This window comes from Poeciliopsis prolifica, unplaced genomic scaffold (genome assembly GCF_027474105.1).
Source record: "Poeciliopsis prolifica strain line A6 unplaced genomic scaffold, Auburn_PproV2 SCAFFOLD045, whole genome shotgun sequence".
Taxonomy (NCBI): domain Eukaryota; kingdom Metazoa; phylum Chordata; class Actinopteri; order Cyprinodontiformes; family Poeciliidae; genus Poeciliopsis; species Poeciliopsis prolifica.
In genome coordinates, this window is record NW_026562420.1 from 4278594 (window position 1) to 4296134 (window position 17541).

The window sequence follows — 17541 nt, forward strand, 5'->3', positions numbered from 1 at the left end:
AAATTTAAGGCTACAAATAAAACCTAGTTTTAACTATAGAAAATTCCTGAAGAAATTTAAGCGGGGCCTGCCAAAGTGTGCCCGTCACTTTGGACCCAGCGTTCTGATGCTAAAAATTAGCTTCAATGCGAGGATTGGCTAAAAAAATTACACAGTGTCATGTGGAAAATCACAAGAATGTTCACTAACATGGACTTGCACCAAATTAGCCAAAATGCTAATGTTAGCATGAATACTGTCAGTAGCATGTGGGGGATCACTAGCATCTTGTCTGTAATTGACTTACTCCATTCATTATACTAAAAATTGCTAACAAGTAAGAAAAATAGCTAAAAGCTTATTTAAGATTAGTCTTTTTCCTTAGAGCATTAGCCACCTGACAGAAAAAAATAATGCTGGCTACTTATTGCACTGCCTATGGTGGTGCACTGGTGGGGGATAGTGAAATGCTAATGTTTGTGCTAATGTTAATGATAATGCAAGCTAATATTGCACCTCCTATGGCGATGCACTAGCTAGAAACTAATCTTATGGCTTTTATTTTGAAACTTTTAGTAAGCTTCATTTTAAATGTCCAAATTATTCCAATGTGTAACAGTAGTTTTGGTAAAAAAAAGAAAAGTCATATCATGCCCAAGAGAGCAATTACCTGTTGTTTTGATTTATCATGATTCAGCTGAAGTAATAAAATAATGAACTGCGGCCTAATTTTTACTGTTAATGTGTTTCTTCCGATTGGGCAGTAAAAGTAAATCAAAGGTGTTACTTGACTTTTGCTTTAAGTATTTACTTTCTGAAGGGATTTTTTTGTGCAGCAGAGCCGCAGTTAGCGCCTCACTTTAGCAGCTCTGAAGGAGTCTGTACCACTCATATATTTTGGACTGAACCTACAAATTAATTCTTTTTTTTTCTTTGCTGAATGGCGGATTTACTTCATTCTTTGTTTCTTTCACCTTTCATATTGATATTGTTTCAACACAAAGTTTTCTTTTCTGATCTTTTTTGTAAAGGGTCTGGGGGGGCAATTCCAAGATTTTCCAAGATTCGGGGGATCCAGATGCCCCAACACTCCCCGGGATTTCCGCCCGTGTACTCTAGTACTGTTGCCTTGGATGATTTCAAAATGCATATGATGATTTTAAGTATTGAAATATGACACAATATTTCAAACCTGTGAGGTTTCAGTTGCCATTGTGGATGACAGTTGGCTAATTAAGATTCTCATGGGATTGATAACTAGCTCTCAAGTGGTGAGGAAGCCTCCACCACTTAATAATTTATGAGAAAGCATTTTGTGTGCATGGCCCCCAAAAAGAAACATGTTAACAGATTATATTAATAAGCTACTGGACTGGATAATAAGCCAAACTGCAGGGTGATTGTAGTTTTCTTTTAATGAGTCTGGGCTAGCTAATTAACTAACTACTTGTAATTTTATGACAACACTCCAGTCCAAATATCAAGAATCTATTTTCACTTTGAACTAACTGTGCATCAGTGCATCATAACCTAAATCAAATTCCACACATAGGTTTCAGTCAAAGAACGTTACTGCTTTGGTAAGTTCGTCTTTGGCCAGATTCTGTGAGCTAACACCCAGTTTGCTGTATGTTTTCACAGATTTGTTATAAGCAATGGTAAAACTAGCCGAAATGGAAGCTTTGAGCTGTGCGTGGAAATTATGGATCGTGTTCTGCCATCGCTAACATCCAACAAAGGTCTCCAGGTCCCACAAGGTTCTGCCATGATACTTGGTCCGGAACTCCTCTCCTTATCTGACCCTGACACTCCACCCACGGCTCTGACTTTTGTTTTGCGACAGCTTCCACAGTACGGGAAGCTGGTACTAGCTGGTGTCACACTGACTGCTGGCTCAAACTTCACACAGAAACACATAAAGGAGCTGGAGGTAACATATAGACATGATGGAGGACCATCACAGATTGACCGGTTTGCTTTCACAGCATCCGACTCCTCCAGTCGAGGCTTTCTGCTCGAAGGACAGCTGCAAACAGAGCCGGTGTTTTTCACCATTCAGGTAGGGGATAATGAACCCAGTTTGTGACTTTACAGGATTTTGGTATCACATATTTATCCTCTGTTAGGAATGTAGATTTCTAAAAGCTTCCCAATGGACAAAATAGTCTTGCCTCATAGTCCTCTGGTTCTATTTTCAGATCAAGCCTTTGGATAAATCTTCACCAGAAGTAATAAGGCTAGTTCCACTTTGGAAACCAGAGCTTTTACCTGATGGCAGATATGTGATTTTTGTGACTTCTCACGAGCTGAAGGCTCAGGATAGTGGTAGCAGAGAAGAGGAGCTGATATTCTGCATTGTTCGTCCACCATATTTTGGCTACCTTGAAAACATTACCACAGGTCAGAATAATTATGTGTCATTACCTGCCCTGCATTTGGATGCTTGTCCCTTCCCCTTTCTGCCATTTTGTACTTTTCAGTTTAGATTTTTTTTAGACCAGACTTATGGCAAATAAATAGTGATCCTGCCTTAGTTGCCCTGAGCTAGCTAAATATTTGTCAAATATTCCGTTAACTAAATTTGCCAACGTTCTTCCTACAGATTGAGCTTAACAAAAGAACTATAGCCAATATTATGAATTCACATGAAGAGTTTCTGTCACACAGTCTAGAGCTCTCAAGTATTTGGCTAGCTCTGAGCTAGTAAAACTACAAGCTTGCTTAATATTTAGTTAGCTTGCTCACTGACTAATTTTGGAGATACATATTTAGCTTGGTAATGTTAAGAATTAAAAAGAGGAGTAACTTGATTTAGCTCGTTAATTAATTCTTTGTCCCGAATTCCTGTGTCTGTGTAAGTGTGCAGAGAGAAAAGAGCAATCATACGTCAGACTTCAGATATTCAGAGTTTTATCCAGAGAAATTCAATGCAGTTCAGAATGTTACAACAAGCATCTCACCTAATTATCAAAAAGTCCAAGACATGATAAAACGGAGACAAAGAACTGAGTAAAAAAGACAAAAGAATAACAGAAGATGCATCCTCCGGGAAACTCTCACTCAGCACAAAGAGATTCGAACTTCTGCTGTAAAACAAATCATTTATAGAATGCGTATTCTCCTCATTTAAATATATGCATTAGGAGGTGTGTTCTTTTCCTTTGTGTGGGCTGTCTTAATGTTAATTTTATTACCTCCTGCTAAAGAGCCCCAAAAGCAGATATACGGCCCAGTCTTCTCGTACCAGCTGCTGTCCAGTTTGATATATGATTGCAGCTGCAGTATTATCTCTGCCTCAAAATGTTTCCACAAGAAAGTAGTTTGTATTTTTAACCAAGCTTGCATAAATGTAATGCTAAATAATGACTATAAATTTGGATCTAATAAGTAACTAATTAAAAACATGACTAAAGAAATATAGTTAATTCTAATATAGATAAAATTATTTATAAAAAGTTTTAAGATCCTAGTGAACTTTTGAACCATGCTCAGGAATTTGTTAATTGCCTGGCAGACAGGCTCCCCATCTAAAGAGATCCAAGGAGTCTAGGTCTGTGTTTTCTGTCTAATCCTCCTCCAAGAATCCATCTAGTATTATCTAAATTTATATGAACATAGAGTGTACTTTAACTTTCTATGTTATATTTCATATGTATCAAAAACTATCCTGTGCAGTATTGTGCTAACTTAAAATTCTATTTCAACAGTAACTAAATATTTAGTTTTGAACTAAAGATTTAAATTGGAGCTAAGTATTTCAAACTAAATGTTTCTTTAGCTTTCAGATAACATGACGAAAATATGACTTAATAATCCGAATTATGGCTGTTAACTTTTGACTGTGACTTTATAAATGGAACCCCAAATGTTACATGGAAAATTTTACAATTGGGTGAATCAGCAGGTGTCTACTGTACTATATTTATCGTTGTCATTAAAAAGTACATCAAAATGAATTAATCTACAGTAGTTGAAGAATCAGGGTATAAAAATGACCAGTTGATATGCAGCCCTGCAGCTTCATTCAGATAACACTCTTTCATTGTTCTTCACAGGTATGTTTGTGTCACAGCGTTTCCCTCAGATTGAGCTTAACAAAAGAACTATAGCCTATATTATCAATTCGCGTGGTGAGTTTCTGTCAGACAGCCTGGAGTTCAAAGTCTCTGATCCTTTTGGCAACATGGGGCCCTCTCACATGTAAGTTATGCTCAGTTTCATTTTCAATGTATTGTTTTAGGTGATAGACAAAATTCGCTCTCGCATGTTTTCCATGTATGTTCCTTGTCTTTGCAGACTTGAATTCCGATGGAGTACAGTGGAGTTTTCCCTTTCTGAGTCCTTGTCATGTGAGGAGCTGGGAAAAATGTCCCTGGACATCATTCGAAATGGGAACTTAGCAGAATCATCATATGTCACTGTCAAGGTCAAATTCATTGGTTTTTAAAACCCATGGTCATGCAACCAATCAGCTATTTGATCCACTTTGTTCACTTCCCATACAATACAAATAAATGAGGTTCAATATCAGCCAATAGAGATTCATATCCGATACATAAAAATAGTACTTAGCTGATAAGTACTATTTTATAATATCACTATTATTATTATTATAAAAAATAAAGAAACTTAAACTGACAAAAACAATAGGTTGACTATCTTAGTCAAACATGCAAAAATAAACTGCAACTGTAATGAAGATATTTTCATTACTGGAACTATTTTTTACTTACGTCACTGTATATAACTTTAACAGTACTTGTTGCACTTTATTTAGCACTGCACTTTAAGTATTAATTTGCATATCAATAATTTGCACACAAGAAGTTTTGGGTGTATTAGGGTATTGTGGTATTGTATTGGGTATTATGGAGAATTATCCTTTCTCCATCCTAAGTTCTTGATGTATGAGGTTGAAGAAGAGTCAGTGAGTTGAATTCATGAATTCATTTATTAATACCAAAATACAGCTGGTCCATTTCTCATACTACTTCAGGAGCTAGTGGGACAAAATGGCATCAAGGAACAGTTTGTAATTTTGTTTCTTAGCCTCTGTCTAAGCTACACCGAGAAGAGGGTTTCCTTAGTGTCTCATTTTCTTTAACCTTAGCTTTGAGAGTGTTTCCTAACATGTAATTTCCTCTCGTTTATCTTTTCTATCTCTTTTCTATCTAAAAGAGATAGAAGAAAACACAGAATTAGTTATGCTCAACAGCACTTTTGGGGATTGATATGTGGCCTTTTGGACTTTGCACACTGCTCTGAAGAGAACAGGCGTTTCAATGTGCATTCATTTTCTTTTCTTTCTCAGAAGTACACAAAACAACTGCTGTACACAGAAGACACAGCAGAGGTCTGCATAACGGCCTCTCCATTAACCATTAAACAAAATTATTGCTTCTTATTTCAACACTCCCACTTAATTTTTTTTACAATGGTATTAAGACACAAGATGTGCTGAAATACTTTCAACTCAACCCTTTTCTGTTTATGGTTTATTTTTCATCTTGACATATAAAGTTAAACAATGTCAACTATATAATGAACACTACAAAGCAAGACATTCTACCATAGATTTACTTTGGAAAAAGTCCAATCTGTCTTCTAAAATTCTCAAAGTTCTGTCTTGCAAGAGGTTTTGTCAAGATACCTGGACAATATTCTAACTTGACTTCACCATTCTGCACACACTCACAAATGTAATTGTAACGAATGTCTATGTTCTTGAATGGTCCACCGGATTCTTTGCTATTGCAATGGCTCCTTTGTTGTCCTCCAGAATCACTGTAGGCTTTGTGACCATTCCAAGAAAATCCAGTAATCTTTCCAGCCAGGTGCCTTCTTGAACCATTGCTGTTTCCACCTTACTCTGCCTCAACTTTCATCCAGTGGATTTACAGTGGAACCTTGTAACAAGGTCTTACCTTGTTACAGCAACAAACCCTCAGTCAAATGGTTCAGAAACTGCTGTTAGGAATGCTAACTAAATAATAAACAAAGAGGAGAGTTAGAATTAATGTGTTCAAACAATGCAAAATACTATTCACGGCATAGAGTCATATATAATATATACAACTGCGACAGACTGGCGACCTGTCCAGGGTGTACCCAGCCTCTCACCACATTAGTTGAAGATGGGCACCAGCACCCCTTCCAACCCCATTGGGGACAAGGGTGTTAAGACGAAGGATGGATGGATAACATATACAACCTTCTATCTTATTAGCTTTTGTTATAGAATTGTCTGTGAACCCTGAGCTCTTTTGAAAATAAACAAATTAAACGAAGCCATGCAACTCATTCCGAGAAACTTATTCCTTTAGATATTAATTCCTCCTATGAGCAGGCCTCGTGTTTTCTTTTCACCAGAATCGTTATGGTGGGTTTGTGTTATAGATGTTAATGAGCCATGTCCTTACTTAAAATGTGAAACTTATTGTTGCCTCCCAACAAATTTCCCAAGTTTCTAGCCACCCCCGTTGCAAGTCCCTGCAGCCTCCAGGTAGAAAGTATTTCCGCTCTTACACAGCCAGCCTTTATGGATCCTTGTGGGCTCTCCTTCATTGCCTTCCTTCTGAAGCCCCAGTTTCCTCATCGCTTACGTTCAAAACCTCAGCTCCCTCATTGCCTGTGTCCAGGGCCATAGCTCCCACGTCAGCGACCCCCAAGGTTCCTGCACCAACTTTGGCAGCTGGACATCACACTCTTTCGTCTCCTTTGTTGCCAGGACATTGGATTTTCTTGTTTCCTTCATTGCCAGGACATCAGACTCATTTTCCTTCGGTGCCTGAACATCAGACTTTCTTTACTCCAGTTTTGTTTTTGTTTTGTTTCTGGCCCTCCTTCCGAGGTTCCGTTTGCCCATCCTGGGTCAGTTGTTTTTTGGTTTTGTGGACCACACTTATGCTGAACACATGGCATAGAAAGAGTTTCAATAGATCGGCTTGGTGCATCACTAGTTTGAACATGGCTGTAATAGTGAAGTTGTCGTTTCTTTTCCAGATAATCGAAGGGACTGCAAATGCTGGGAAAGATTTCCGTGCAGATCCTTCCTCCCTGATCCAGTTTGATCCAGGTACTTTTCAAGCAGCTTATATTATACTTTTAAAATACAAAAGAGGTGTTTATCAATTACAGTTTGTACATGAGTCAAAGTATACATCTGTAGTGTCTACTAAACATCCATCCATCCATCCATCCATTCATCCATTCCCTAGTGAGGATGAGATTTTTCAAAACTGGTCTCAAATACTACAACACTAACTAGTGGGTAATAGTAACCGCAATAACTTCTTCAAGAATTGGATTATCTAAAACCAGCATTTGTTTTAATATGCAGCGCATCACAAAAGTGAGTACACCCCTCACATTTCTGCAGATATTTAAGTATATATTTTCATGGGACAACACTGACAAAATCACACTTTGACGCAATAAAAAGTAGTCTGCGTGTAGCTTATATAACAGTGTAAATTTATTATTACTTCAAAATAACTTTATATACAGTCATTAATGTCTAAACCTCCGGCAACAAAAGAGAGTACAACCCTTAGTGAAAGTTCCTTAAGTGTCAACATTTTGTGTGGGCACCATTATTTACCAAAATTACCTTAACTGTCCTGGGCATGGAGTTCACCAGAGCTTCAATGATTGTCATTGAAGTGCTTTTCCACTCCTCCATGATGACGTCACAGAGATGGTGCGCCTTACGGTGGAGGAGCGCAAAGTCTCAAACTTTGCACTCGATGAGACATGTTCAAAGATGTTCTATTGGGTTGAGGAGTGGAGACATGCTTGGCCAGTCTATGACCTTCACCCTCAGCTTCTTCAATAAAGCAATGGTCATCTTACAGGTGTGTTTGTGGTCATTATCATGCTGGAACACTGCTCTGTGACCCAGTTTCCAGAGGGAGGGGATCAGGCTCTGCTTCTGTATTTCACAGAAATCATTATCGTGACACTCCATTTCATTGGAGTTCATAAAATGTAACTTCACAACACCTGTTCATGCAGCCCCAGACCATGGCATTCCCACCACCATGCTTGATGGTAGGTATCACACATGCATCTTTTTACTCCTCACCAGATTGGCACACATGCTTGAGACCACCTGAACCAAACAAATGAATCTTTGTCTCACCAGACCACAAGACATGGTTCCAGTAATCCATGTCCTTTGTTGACATGTCTTCAGCAAACTGTTTGCAGGCTTTCTTGTGTACAGACTTCAGAAGACGGAGTGACAGACATGCAGTCTAATTTGATATAGTGTGCGGCATACAGTCTTGAGCACTGACAGGCTGACCTCCCACCTCTTCAATCTCTGCAGCAATGCTGACAGCACTCCTGCATTTATCTTTCAGTATTTGGACCGTATTTGGACTGAGCACTGAGCATGTACACTGAGCTTCTTTGGATGACAAACGCAAGATCTGTTGACCCAGTTAAAATGCTGGATGATCTTGGCCACTGTGCTGCAGCTCAGTTTCAGGGTGTTAGCAATCCTCCTGTAACCTCATGTAGTGGAACAATTCATCTTTTAAGATCCTCAGAGCGCTCTTTGCCATGAGATGCTATGTTGGAACTTTCAGTGACCAGTATGCGACAGTGTTGAGAGCTGCACTAGAAAACTGAACATACTTCTATTTTGGAGGGAAAATGACAAGCAGTGCTCAATTTGGATATTTAGGGGTGTAGTTTCTTAGGGGTGTACTCTCTTTTATTGCCTGTGGTTTAGACAATGGCTGTATATAGTTATTTTGAGGTAAGAATACATTTACACTGTTATATAAGCTACACACAGACTCCTTTTCATTGCGTCAAAGTGTGATTTTGTCAGTGTGTTCCCATGAAAAGATATACTTAAATATCTGCAGAAATGTGAGGGGTGTACTCACTTCTGTGATGCACTGCATATCACTACATTACCTGTTTGAATTCTCAAACATTTTTTTTCTGTTTCTATAGGAGTGGCAAAGCAAAGTTGGCAAACTGAGATAGTTGAAGACCACATTGAGGAGGCAGATGAAAGGTTTGAGGTGTTGCTAGTTTCTCCTGAAGCCACAGTAATAGGTAGAATCAGCAAGGCTGAACTCACAATCAGAGACTCAGGAAATGGTAAGAGATGTACATTTTACTAACCAACATTTTCTCTTGTAAAAAAATCTGACTTACTTTGTAAATCCTAATCGACAGGACAGTGCTGGCTAAATCAGAATAAACAAGCTCCTCTTCTAGGAGGAAAAGCGATTCAATCAGATACATATCCCCAGCATGGATCCATTCATCTGGAGAAACTTCCTCTCACTACACAATCCGTCATATGGGGCGGAGAAGACAGCATCTCATCACCACAAGAACATTTCCCTAAGAAGATACTCAGAGTTGTGAGCAATCGCAAATCTGTAAGCCTTTCAGTCACCTTTTGAGTTTATCACATCCTCAACCCTATATGACCAGTTCCTGAGAACAGATTAATCTGCAAACATATTTGTGGGTTTTTTTTAGATTGCCCCTTCATCGGTGCTCCACAATGAGACAGATGTGGTTTACACAGTAAGTAGCTGCAGCAGCTGATTCCAGTGTTACATCACTGAAGGCTAAAGACAGATCTCATATCATTGTTTATTGTATTTCAGTATCATGGAATTATGCAAATGCAAGTAGATGATGAAACGTCCCCCTCTAGAAAGAGCAGGAAGCCAAACATTCGGATGGTTAGCCGGGAACCACAGGACCAAGTACCTGGACTTCTTACTGAAGCAAAGTCCAACACTCCCAAAGATGAACTGAAAGCACAAATAAAAGGGCAAGCAGGAGGGCATGTGAGTTGGTTTCATGTGTTTTATTGTGAGTAAAAAAAAATCCTCTTCTTTCTTCTTCTGTCATGTTGATTCAGTTAGCATTGTATTTCTTAGCCTTTTTTACACCATGTTCCAAATTATTATGTGAGGAATATTTTGTCAGATTTTCTTAAATGGTAAGTGCAAATGATGGTCAGTATAATTTTCAAGTCATGAACTAGTATAACTCAGATTTTACTGAACAAAGCTCCCCATGAAAACAGTATTTTTTTCAAAAATAAAAAACTCAAAATGCACTGTCCCAAATTATCAGTCCAGGTTGGTCGCACTTCCAAATAGTGAATTAACAATAACAGCCGCATTGTTTGGATCAGCATTTGGAGGATGGTCGCTTATAGCGCAGGCAATTTCCAGTAATCTTCAAAGTATTGAAGTGGTGCATTACACAAGACATGGGCAAATGTTGGCAATTGGATAAAACTTGAAACCTCAATAGAATCTATCCTCCAGAAAGCAGTCCTGGAAGCCTGGACTCTGGATTGCCAGTACATAGTCAGTACATTTGTCAGTATTGAGCCCAATACTGACAAATGTCAGTATTGGGCAAACCCCTTGGACAAAACAAAATGTATTATGAGATAGTGCACCTGATGACCAGTCCAGGGTGACCCCACCTCTCGCCTGTTGACCGTTTGAGACAGGCACTTGCACCCCTGGCAACCCCACTGGGGAAAAGCATGTAAGACGACTGATGGATGGGTGGATAGATGGCTTTTTGATGATACTATATTTACACTGTTTCTCAGTCGAGAGCTTGATAGATAGAACCCTAATATTAGTAGGGTTCTATCTATATATTTGTGACTGTGAACTTTGAAAATGAATTACAGTTCTTTGTTGTTTAATCATACCAACCCCAAAAATGGAACAGTTCAAAGGCATCATTAAAAGACCTATCCACTTTCATGCCATTCAGGAATGTATGTAAACCTCTGATCAGAATTGAACATTTTTCAGTAGAATATTCAGATAAAGCCCAGTTCACACTACACGATTTTAGAAAAGTCGGCCGATTCTGAAAACATGAGAGAGAGAACACACACTAGCCAATTTAAAATCGTAGGTGTAACGGGTTTGATTGTAGAGTGTGAGGTTTCACTCGAACACATTCTAATTCCAGATACGAAATCCCTTCAAATTAAAATTCTGCGCTACCACAGCTGAATTTAGAGTAAACAAACAATCATGGACAACAACGTTGAAGCGGTAACTTTAGTTTAACCCAAAAAAGACCTGACCAAAAATCAAAGCTTTGGATTAAGAACTGGAGACATCGCGAGCAAGGATTATGTTTGTTGCATCGCAACATGGAGGTGAGGTTTTTTTTCTTTTTATCATAAAAAATACTGTTTTGAATGTTTTCGGTTTTGTCGTTTAATTAACTGTTACCGTTTACGTATAATTTTATAATTTTTCATTATTTATGTTGTTGTAGAATATATGCATATAACGGAATGACTGAAACATCAGAGCAGCTTAAAGTAGAAGAAAGCATTTCCTGCATATTCGTTATTAAAAAATCAGATGGCAGTTATCCTTTTCCCCCCAACTGACTGCGAAAGCTTAACGTATTCCAGCTCCTTTAATTGAAACTTATTGTATTGTTTAAAATTGTATTATGACTGCAGAATAAAATCAAATGCGCCATTTCAACCAAAGATTGGAATGCGCTTCTCAACCAGATGTACTCTGTGCAGTAATTTTATAATTATCTTTCCTTTAAAAAAAACAACAAAAAAACAATGATCCAATAGCATGCTGTTCCGAATAAGGATAAAGTTTTACTTATAGTTTTATGAGATCTAATTAAGCACATTTCATTCACCATAGCAGCGGTCCCGACGTTCCACCGACTGGACCCGATCAGTCGTAACACACCACACACTACAAGATGATTGGTTACGATTGTTGGAAGTGACAATCTTAGAACTCAGAACGTTCTAAGATTGTCGTAAGGGCAAAATCAGGGCAAAAAATCATGTCGTGTGAACTGGGCATAAGTCATTCTGACTTTTATCATACAATACAGATTTTTGTTGTCTTGTGACCCATTTGGAGGAAACTGTTGCCAAGGTCCATAGTCTTATTTCAATCATGGTTTCCAAGGGAACAAAACAGGCATAGAAGAACATGTTTGGTTAGGCTGAAAACTTAACAATGGATGTTTCGATCTCCACATTCCTACCCATCCTTGGTGCTCAGATTTGTCCTCAGGGCTGGACTTTTCAAGGAGGACGTTGTTACATCATCAGCACTAAGCTCAAGCTCACATGGAGTGCAGCTAACAGGGCCTGCAGAGAAAGGTATCAAACATTCTATTGATGGGTTTCATTGCATAATGTGTGGTGGTGGTGGGATCCATGAAAAATACAAACTCATTTGTTATTGTTCGTAATGTGTCATTTGTAACTTTAAAAATGTTGATATTGTTTACTTGTTTTTGATATCAGGTTCATGGGAAGTCTTGCAAGTGTTCTGTCTAAATCTGACATGGACTGGTTGTGGGACTTCAGTGGAAGAAAGCCTTTCTGGATAGGTCAGTGCTCTGCAGTGAATGTGGTTGAGATGATATTTACGTAATCAACATCTTGTAATAATAATATTACAAGATGATGTAGTAATATTACATCATCTTGATGTGATAATAGTATATTAACTGTTAGAATATACCTGAACAAGAATGTTTTTTTAAATACTGCATTGTATACACATTCATAAGGTTCAGATTGTTCATAAGACATGATTTTAAAATTTTCTACACTTAATAATATGAAAAGTGAGGTGTACATGTGTATGTACACCTCCACTCTGATAGCTCTAAAAAAAATCAATCTACAAATCTACCAAGAGAAGTTATCACAGGGTTTAGGTGTTTTTAGGCCCATCAAGTAGGAGATTCTGTTGACACAAAATATAAAACTAAAGTGGGAAAAAAGATTAATATTGTGTGTCAATTAGGTGTAATAGGAATAAAAAACAGCCTACAATCCTTGAAACCTTGAAATCTCTCTTGTGGTCCCCTTCAGGGATCATGTCTCCTTTTTTACTCCCTTTGGCTTAAATCTTTGGAAAGCATGGCATCAAAGTTCTCCACACATTACACACATGTTTACATGCAGTAAACTGTGATGCCAGTAAATCTGTTGCAATCGCATGGCAAATTAAAATGAGCTTGATCATTTCCATTATGATGATTAATATTTGTGGTGGACAATTTTGTTTACAGAGGAATGATCCATTTTATATTCATAGTTTTATTTATAAGTGGGTTTTTTCAATAAATAAAACAACTTTTATTTTTGTTGTATTTTACTTTGGATATTTAAAACACCCATGTGAGACCCCAGCACTCCCACATTGATACCTTTTACCATTTATTTACTGTTATACATGCTGTGTTTTGGTACTTCAGCGAAATGTGTTTGTCCGTTAAAGACGTTTTCAGATAATGTGCAGGCGTTTCTTGTGTGACAAGATAGGTTGCATGAACAGGGATTTTGCATCATGCAAAATCCCTGTCCATGCAACCGGTCTTAAGAGATTGTCATATATGGAATGCATCGCCTGTATTTGCCAATGCTGTTGAATTATCACAATGATTACATGCCTAGACTCTGAAGAGGATAAATATTGAAGGTTTGTAAATTCTGGAGTTAACAATTTCTCTCCTGTTGCAAAAGACAAGCCTTTGTGTCCTTGTGATCTTTTCAGAGTTTACTTTAAGAACAAACCTAAAACATGGGAGGCCCCATTTAAAGGATTTTTCTTTTTTCTGGTAAAAAAACTATGAGCCATTTCTCCCTGTAGTGCAATGCATTTATTTTGGCCCTATTTACCCAGACCTAGGTTTTTAGGCAGGCCATTGCTTTTTGGTTTGCATTATAGCGTTTGATTCCGCATTCACGCCTATATAAACAAACAGCTGCCTTCAAGGGATGTGGAAAATTTCAGCATCACAGAGCCACACAGGATCTTTGACAAACGTTTGTCACCCTTGTTCTAGACAAATGAATTAGTTTGCTTAAAGCGGTCTAAACAGGGTTGGTGTGAATGAACCCTTAAAATATGTTTAAAAAGCCATATTTGTTTTCAGTGTGACTGAACTGATGCTTTTTGTGTGTCATGTTTTTTGTTGTGTTATGATAAGCTGCACAGCACTTTGACCAATTGTTATTTTTAAATAAAAAGGTCTATTCTATCATTTAAGGTCTGAACAGCAGGGAGGGTGAAGGATGGTGGGAGTGGGCAGGCAGAGAGCCTGTCAGCTACACTAACTGGAGGAAGACTCCCCCTCGCTCCAAGATGAAGAGAAACAGGAAATGTGTGCTAGTGTGGAGAAACGCCAAGTGGCAAATTAGAGACTGCAAGAGGAGCAGAGCTCATCGCTTCGTGTGCTCAGTTAAACTCTGAGGATGACTTGGAGCAGCGAAATAAGCTGCTGCTGATGCTCAGAACATGTCACCGAGGACCACTGCAGTCTTTTTTATGGCCTTCTTTACTGATTTCATGATTTATTGTAGCTCTAAAGCAACTTTAGAACACTGTGCTTTATTTCACCAATGAAAGTACTCAAGTATTTAATGACTTTTGATTTTCTGATGGTGTGAAAACAGTTGGATGTCCTAGTTTTTCCACACATGCAACAGAACATTTAATCTCTGTGAACATTTTTTTTACCTTTAACGTATACATTCTTGATTTCATCCGAAATCATTCAACTGTAATTTAATGGTGAAATTCTTTGCTTTTGTTTCATTAAAATGGCCAAGTGAAATAACTCAAATGTACTCGTATGTAGGCCTGTCGCGATAAACAATAAATCAGTCATTCGCACGGTAAATTAAAGCTATCGAACTCATTTCAGTTATCGACTATATCGTTTCTTCCGGCCTTTTTCTCTTTCTGTTGATGACTGAATGAAAATGGCTAAACGCAGTGCTTTCCACTCACCCTCCCTTCCTTATTTCCTTAATGCCCATCGCACACTAACAATCTTAAAGCTGTCGGCTGATTGTCGGCCCATTTTCAGAACCACACATTAGCCGATAGAAACACTAAGTATAACGGTTCGATCGGTGAGGTGAGAGGTTGGAGAAGGAGTTAGCAATGGCGGTTAGCCACTCTAACCCAAAACAGCAGGACGAACAGTTGAAGTTTTCCACACTTTCACTTTATTTCGCTTCGTCCATCTAAAGCCAGATCTCCGTAGATTATAGTCTCATATATGGGAAAAGTAACGACAGTTTACCGCTCTGCTCCTCTTCATCACTGATCATCTCCTCTACAAGAGTTCTCACTCTGCACAATAGTACAACAAAGGAAAAAGGGAATAGGCGCCCCCTTGTGGTGATACCTGCTCATTTCGAGGAACAAAGCAATATAATTGTTACACGGTGTAAATCAGGAGTCACCAACCTTTTTAAAACTGAGAGCTACTTCATGGGTACGGAGTCATACAAAAGGCTACCAGTTTTATAAACTCTTCTGAAATAACAAATTTGCTCAGTTTGCCTTTTAATTATACATTATTAATGAATCATGATAATCATCTATGAAGATGCATCACGTCAATGACTTCTCACAATCATTGGCAATGACAAGGTGGGAAACAAATAATATTCAAAACCTCATTAATCACAGTAATCGATACATTTTCAGATGTTCACTTACTTCACCAACTTTTATAGAAAAATGTCCCATTTTCATAAGCGAAAAACAAATCCTTTTAACAAACCATGCACTAAAAAGTTATAAATCATGTCATGTTAAAGGACAATCAAATATTTAGAAAAATCACATACTTTTAAATAAATCTTGTCACATTTTGAACCAATTACTGAATCTGCTGCATTTTTAACAAAATTATATACATTAACTTACATATCCTGAACATGTTTAAATTGAACAAAATTGTGAAATATTTTAATTTATATTTGCCATGGCACTGCAACTGACTGTCACCACTGACATCTGGTCCTTGTTAGTGAGAAGACTGATATTGCATGCTGTTCACCAGTGCACTGTATTCTGGTTTGTAACTTGACACTGCAACTGTGAGTGAGTCTTTCAGATGTGCATCAGTGAGGCATGTTCTGTGTTTGTTCTTAATGAAGTTCATATCAGAAAATGCTGATTCACCGAGATAGGTAGAACCAAACAGGCTGGCAACCTTCAAAGCTGCTGTGCAAACACCGCTGTACCTCTCTGTGTCAACAAGGCACCAAAGGTTTAGTGCAGACCTGTGGGCTTTGAGGAGGAGGTCATTTTGCAATGTTATGATTTCAATCTCCACCTGTCCAGCATCCAAGCTGAACATTGCACCAAGTTGCTCAGGAAAGTAAGTTGTATTCACATTCATTAAAGGATTGGAAATAAATGACACACGTCTCAAGCTGATCAAGCCCACAAAACCTATTCTCAAACTCCTGCCCAAGTCTGTTTATGACTTCACAGTACTTTTCTGCAACTATTTCAAATGTCTTAGATGCACAAGTGTTGTCTTTCAGCACAGACTGCACAGAGGGAAAGTGCACAAAGTGGTTTCTCTGTAAATGAAATGTGAAAATGTTCATCTTGGATTTAAATGAATTTAAAGCACTTACCATATCAACGACAGTCTTGTCTTTGCCTTGCAGCTCACAGTTCAAGTGATTCAGTTTCCCAGTAATGTCCGTCAAAAATGCCAGGTCAAGTGTCCACGCTGTGTCCTCCAGCAGTGAGACATCTTCACCTCGGGACTGCATGAACTCTGTGATTTCATCCAAAAGTGACAAAAAACGAAGTAAAACTCGCCCCCTGCTGAGCCATCTGATTTAGGTGTGTAGCAGCAAGTCACCATATTAAGCTGACATCTCCTCCAATAGCACCTTGAAAATTCGATGCTGTTTTGCTTTGAATCGGATGCTATTTATGATTTTTACAATGGGAGTCATCACATGCTCAAAGCCGATCACTTTTGCACATAATGCCTGCTAGTGAATGACACAGTGATAATACAAAAATTTGGAAAACTCTGGGTCACCAGGACAGTGAGCGATGAAACCTGTATGTCGGCCGATCATAGCAGGTGCCCCGTCTGTAGTCAACCCTACCAGCTTTTCCATCGGCACCTTTCTGTGTATAAAAAACCTCCTTCACCGTTTTATAATTGTCCGCTGCCGTCGTGGTTGTCTTTAGGGGGAGTAACGTCAGGAGTTTCTCTCTGGTGGAAAAATCTTCGAAGACCATCCGGACGAAAATCAATAGCTGCGCTGTACTGCTGCTGTCCATGGACTCGTCACACTGGATGCTAAACTACCTGCACCTCGCCAGATCCTGATCCAGCTGATCAGCCAAGTTACCAGACATAACTGACACTCGTCAAGCATCGAAAAGGTCCCCAGTTGTACGTCAGAGAGAGTGGAGATCAGATCGGCTCCATTTTTCTCATCCTTGAGAACAGTGTTAGCAGTAATAATCATTGCTTCTTTGACAACTTCTCCTCTGAAAATGCCTTCTTCTTCTTTATCAGAAAATGTGTAGCTCTAAACGAGGCTTCCGCTGCTTTTGGGACTTTTTTGTTGGTCTTTTCAAAAAAGACTGTTTCCTCCCCAAAGCTGCCTTGAGCTCATGGTATTTTTCTAAAAGCCACAGATATTAAGACTAGAAAGCTACTAACCATGCATGGAGGGTTCCATCCCAAATCCAGCACCCTGAGACT

At 38.6% G+C, this 17541-nt stretch overlaps 1 protein-coding gene across 1 annotated transcript in view; it reads left to right on the forward strand.

Moving 5' to 3' along the window:
* The window catches only part of frem1a (Fras1 related extracellular matrix 1a), a 54890-nt gene extending 40190 nt beyond the window's left edge, over nt 1–14700 (forward strand). The window contains exons 25-36 of the mRNA XM_055056558.1: nt 1621–2038; nt 2178–2379; nt 4035–4179; nt 4276–4405; nt 6982–7054; nt 8947–9096; nt 9175–9383; nt 9487–9534; nt 9618–9803; nt 12045–12145; nt 12293–12378; nt 14050–14700. Coding sequence (XP_054912533.1) covers nt 1621–2038; nt 2178–2379; nt 4035–4179; nt 4276–4405; nt 6982–7054; nt 8947–9096; nt 9175–9383; nt 9487–9534; nt 9618–9803; nt 12045–12145; nt 12293–12378; nt 14050–14252 — 1951 coding nt within the window. The 3' untranslated portion in view covers nt 14253–14700. The remainder of the gene's footprint in view (nt 1–1620; nt 2039–2177; nt 2380–4034; nt 4180–4275; nt 4406–6981; nt 7055–8946; nt 9097–9174; nt 9384–9486; nt 9535–9617; nt 9804–12044; nt 12146–12292; nt 12379–14049) is intronic.
* The last annotated feature ends 2841 nt before the right edge of the window (nt 14701–17541 follow it).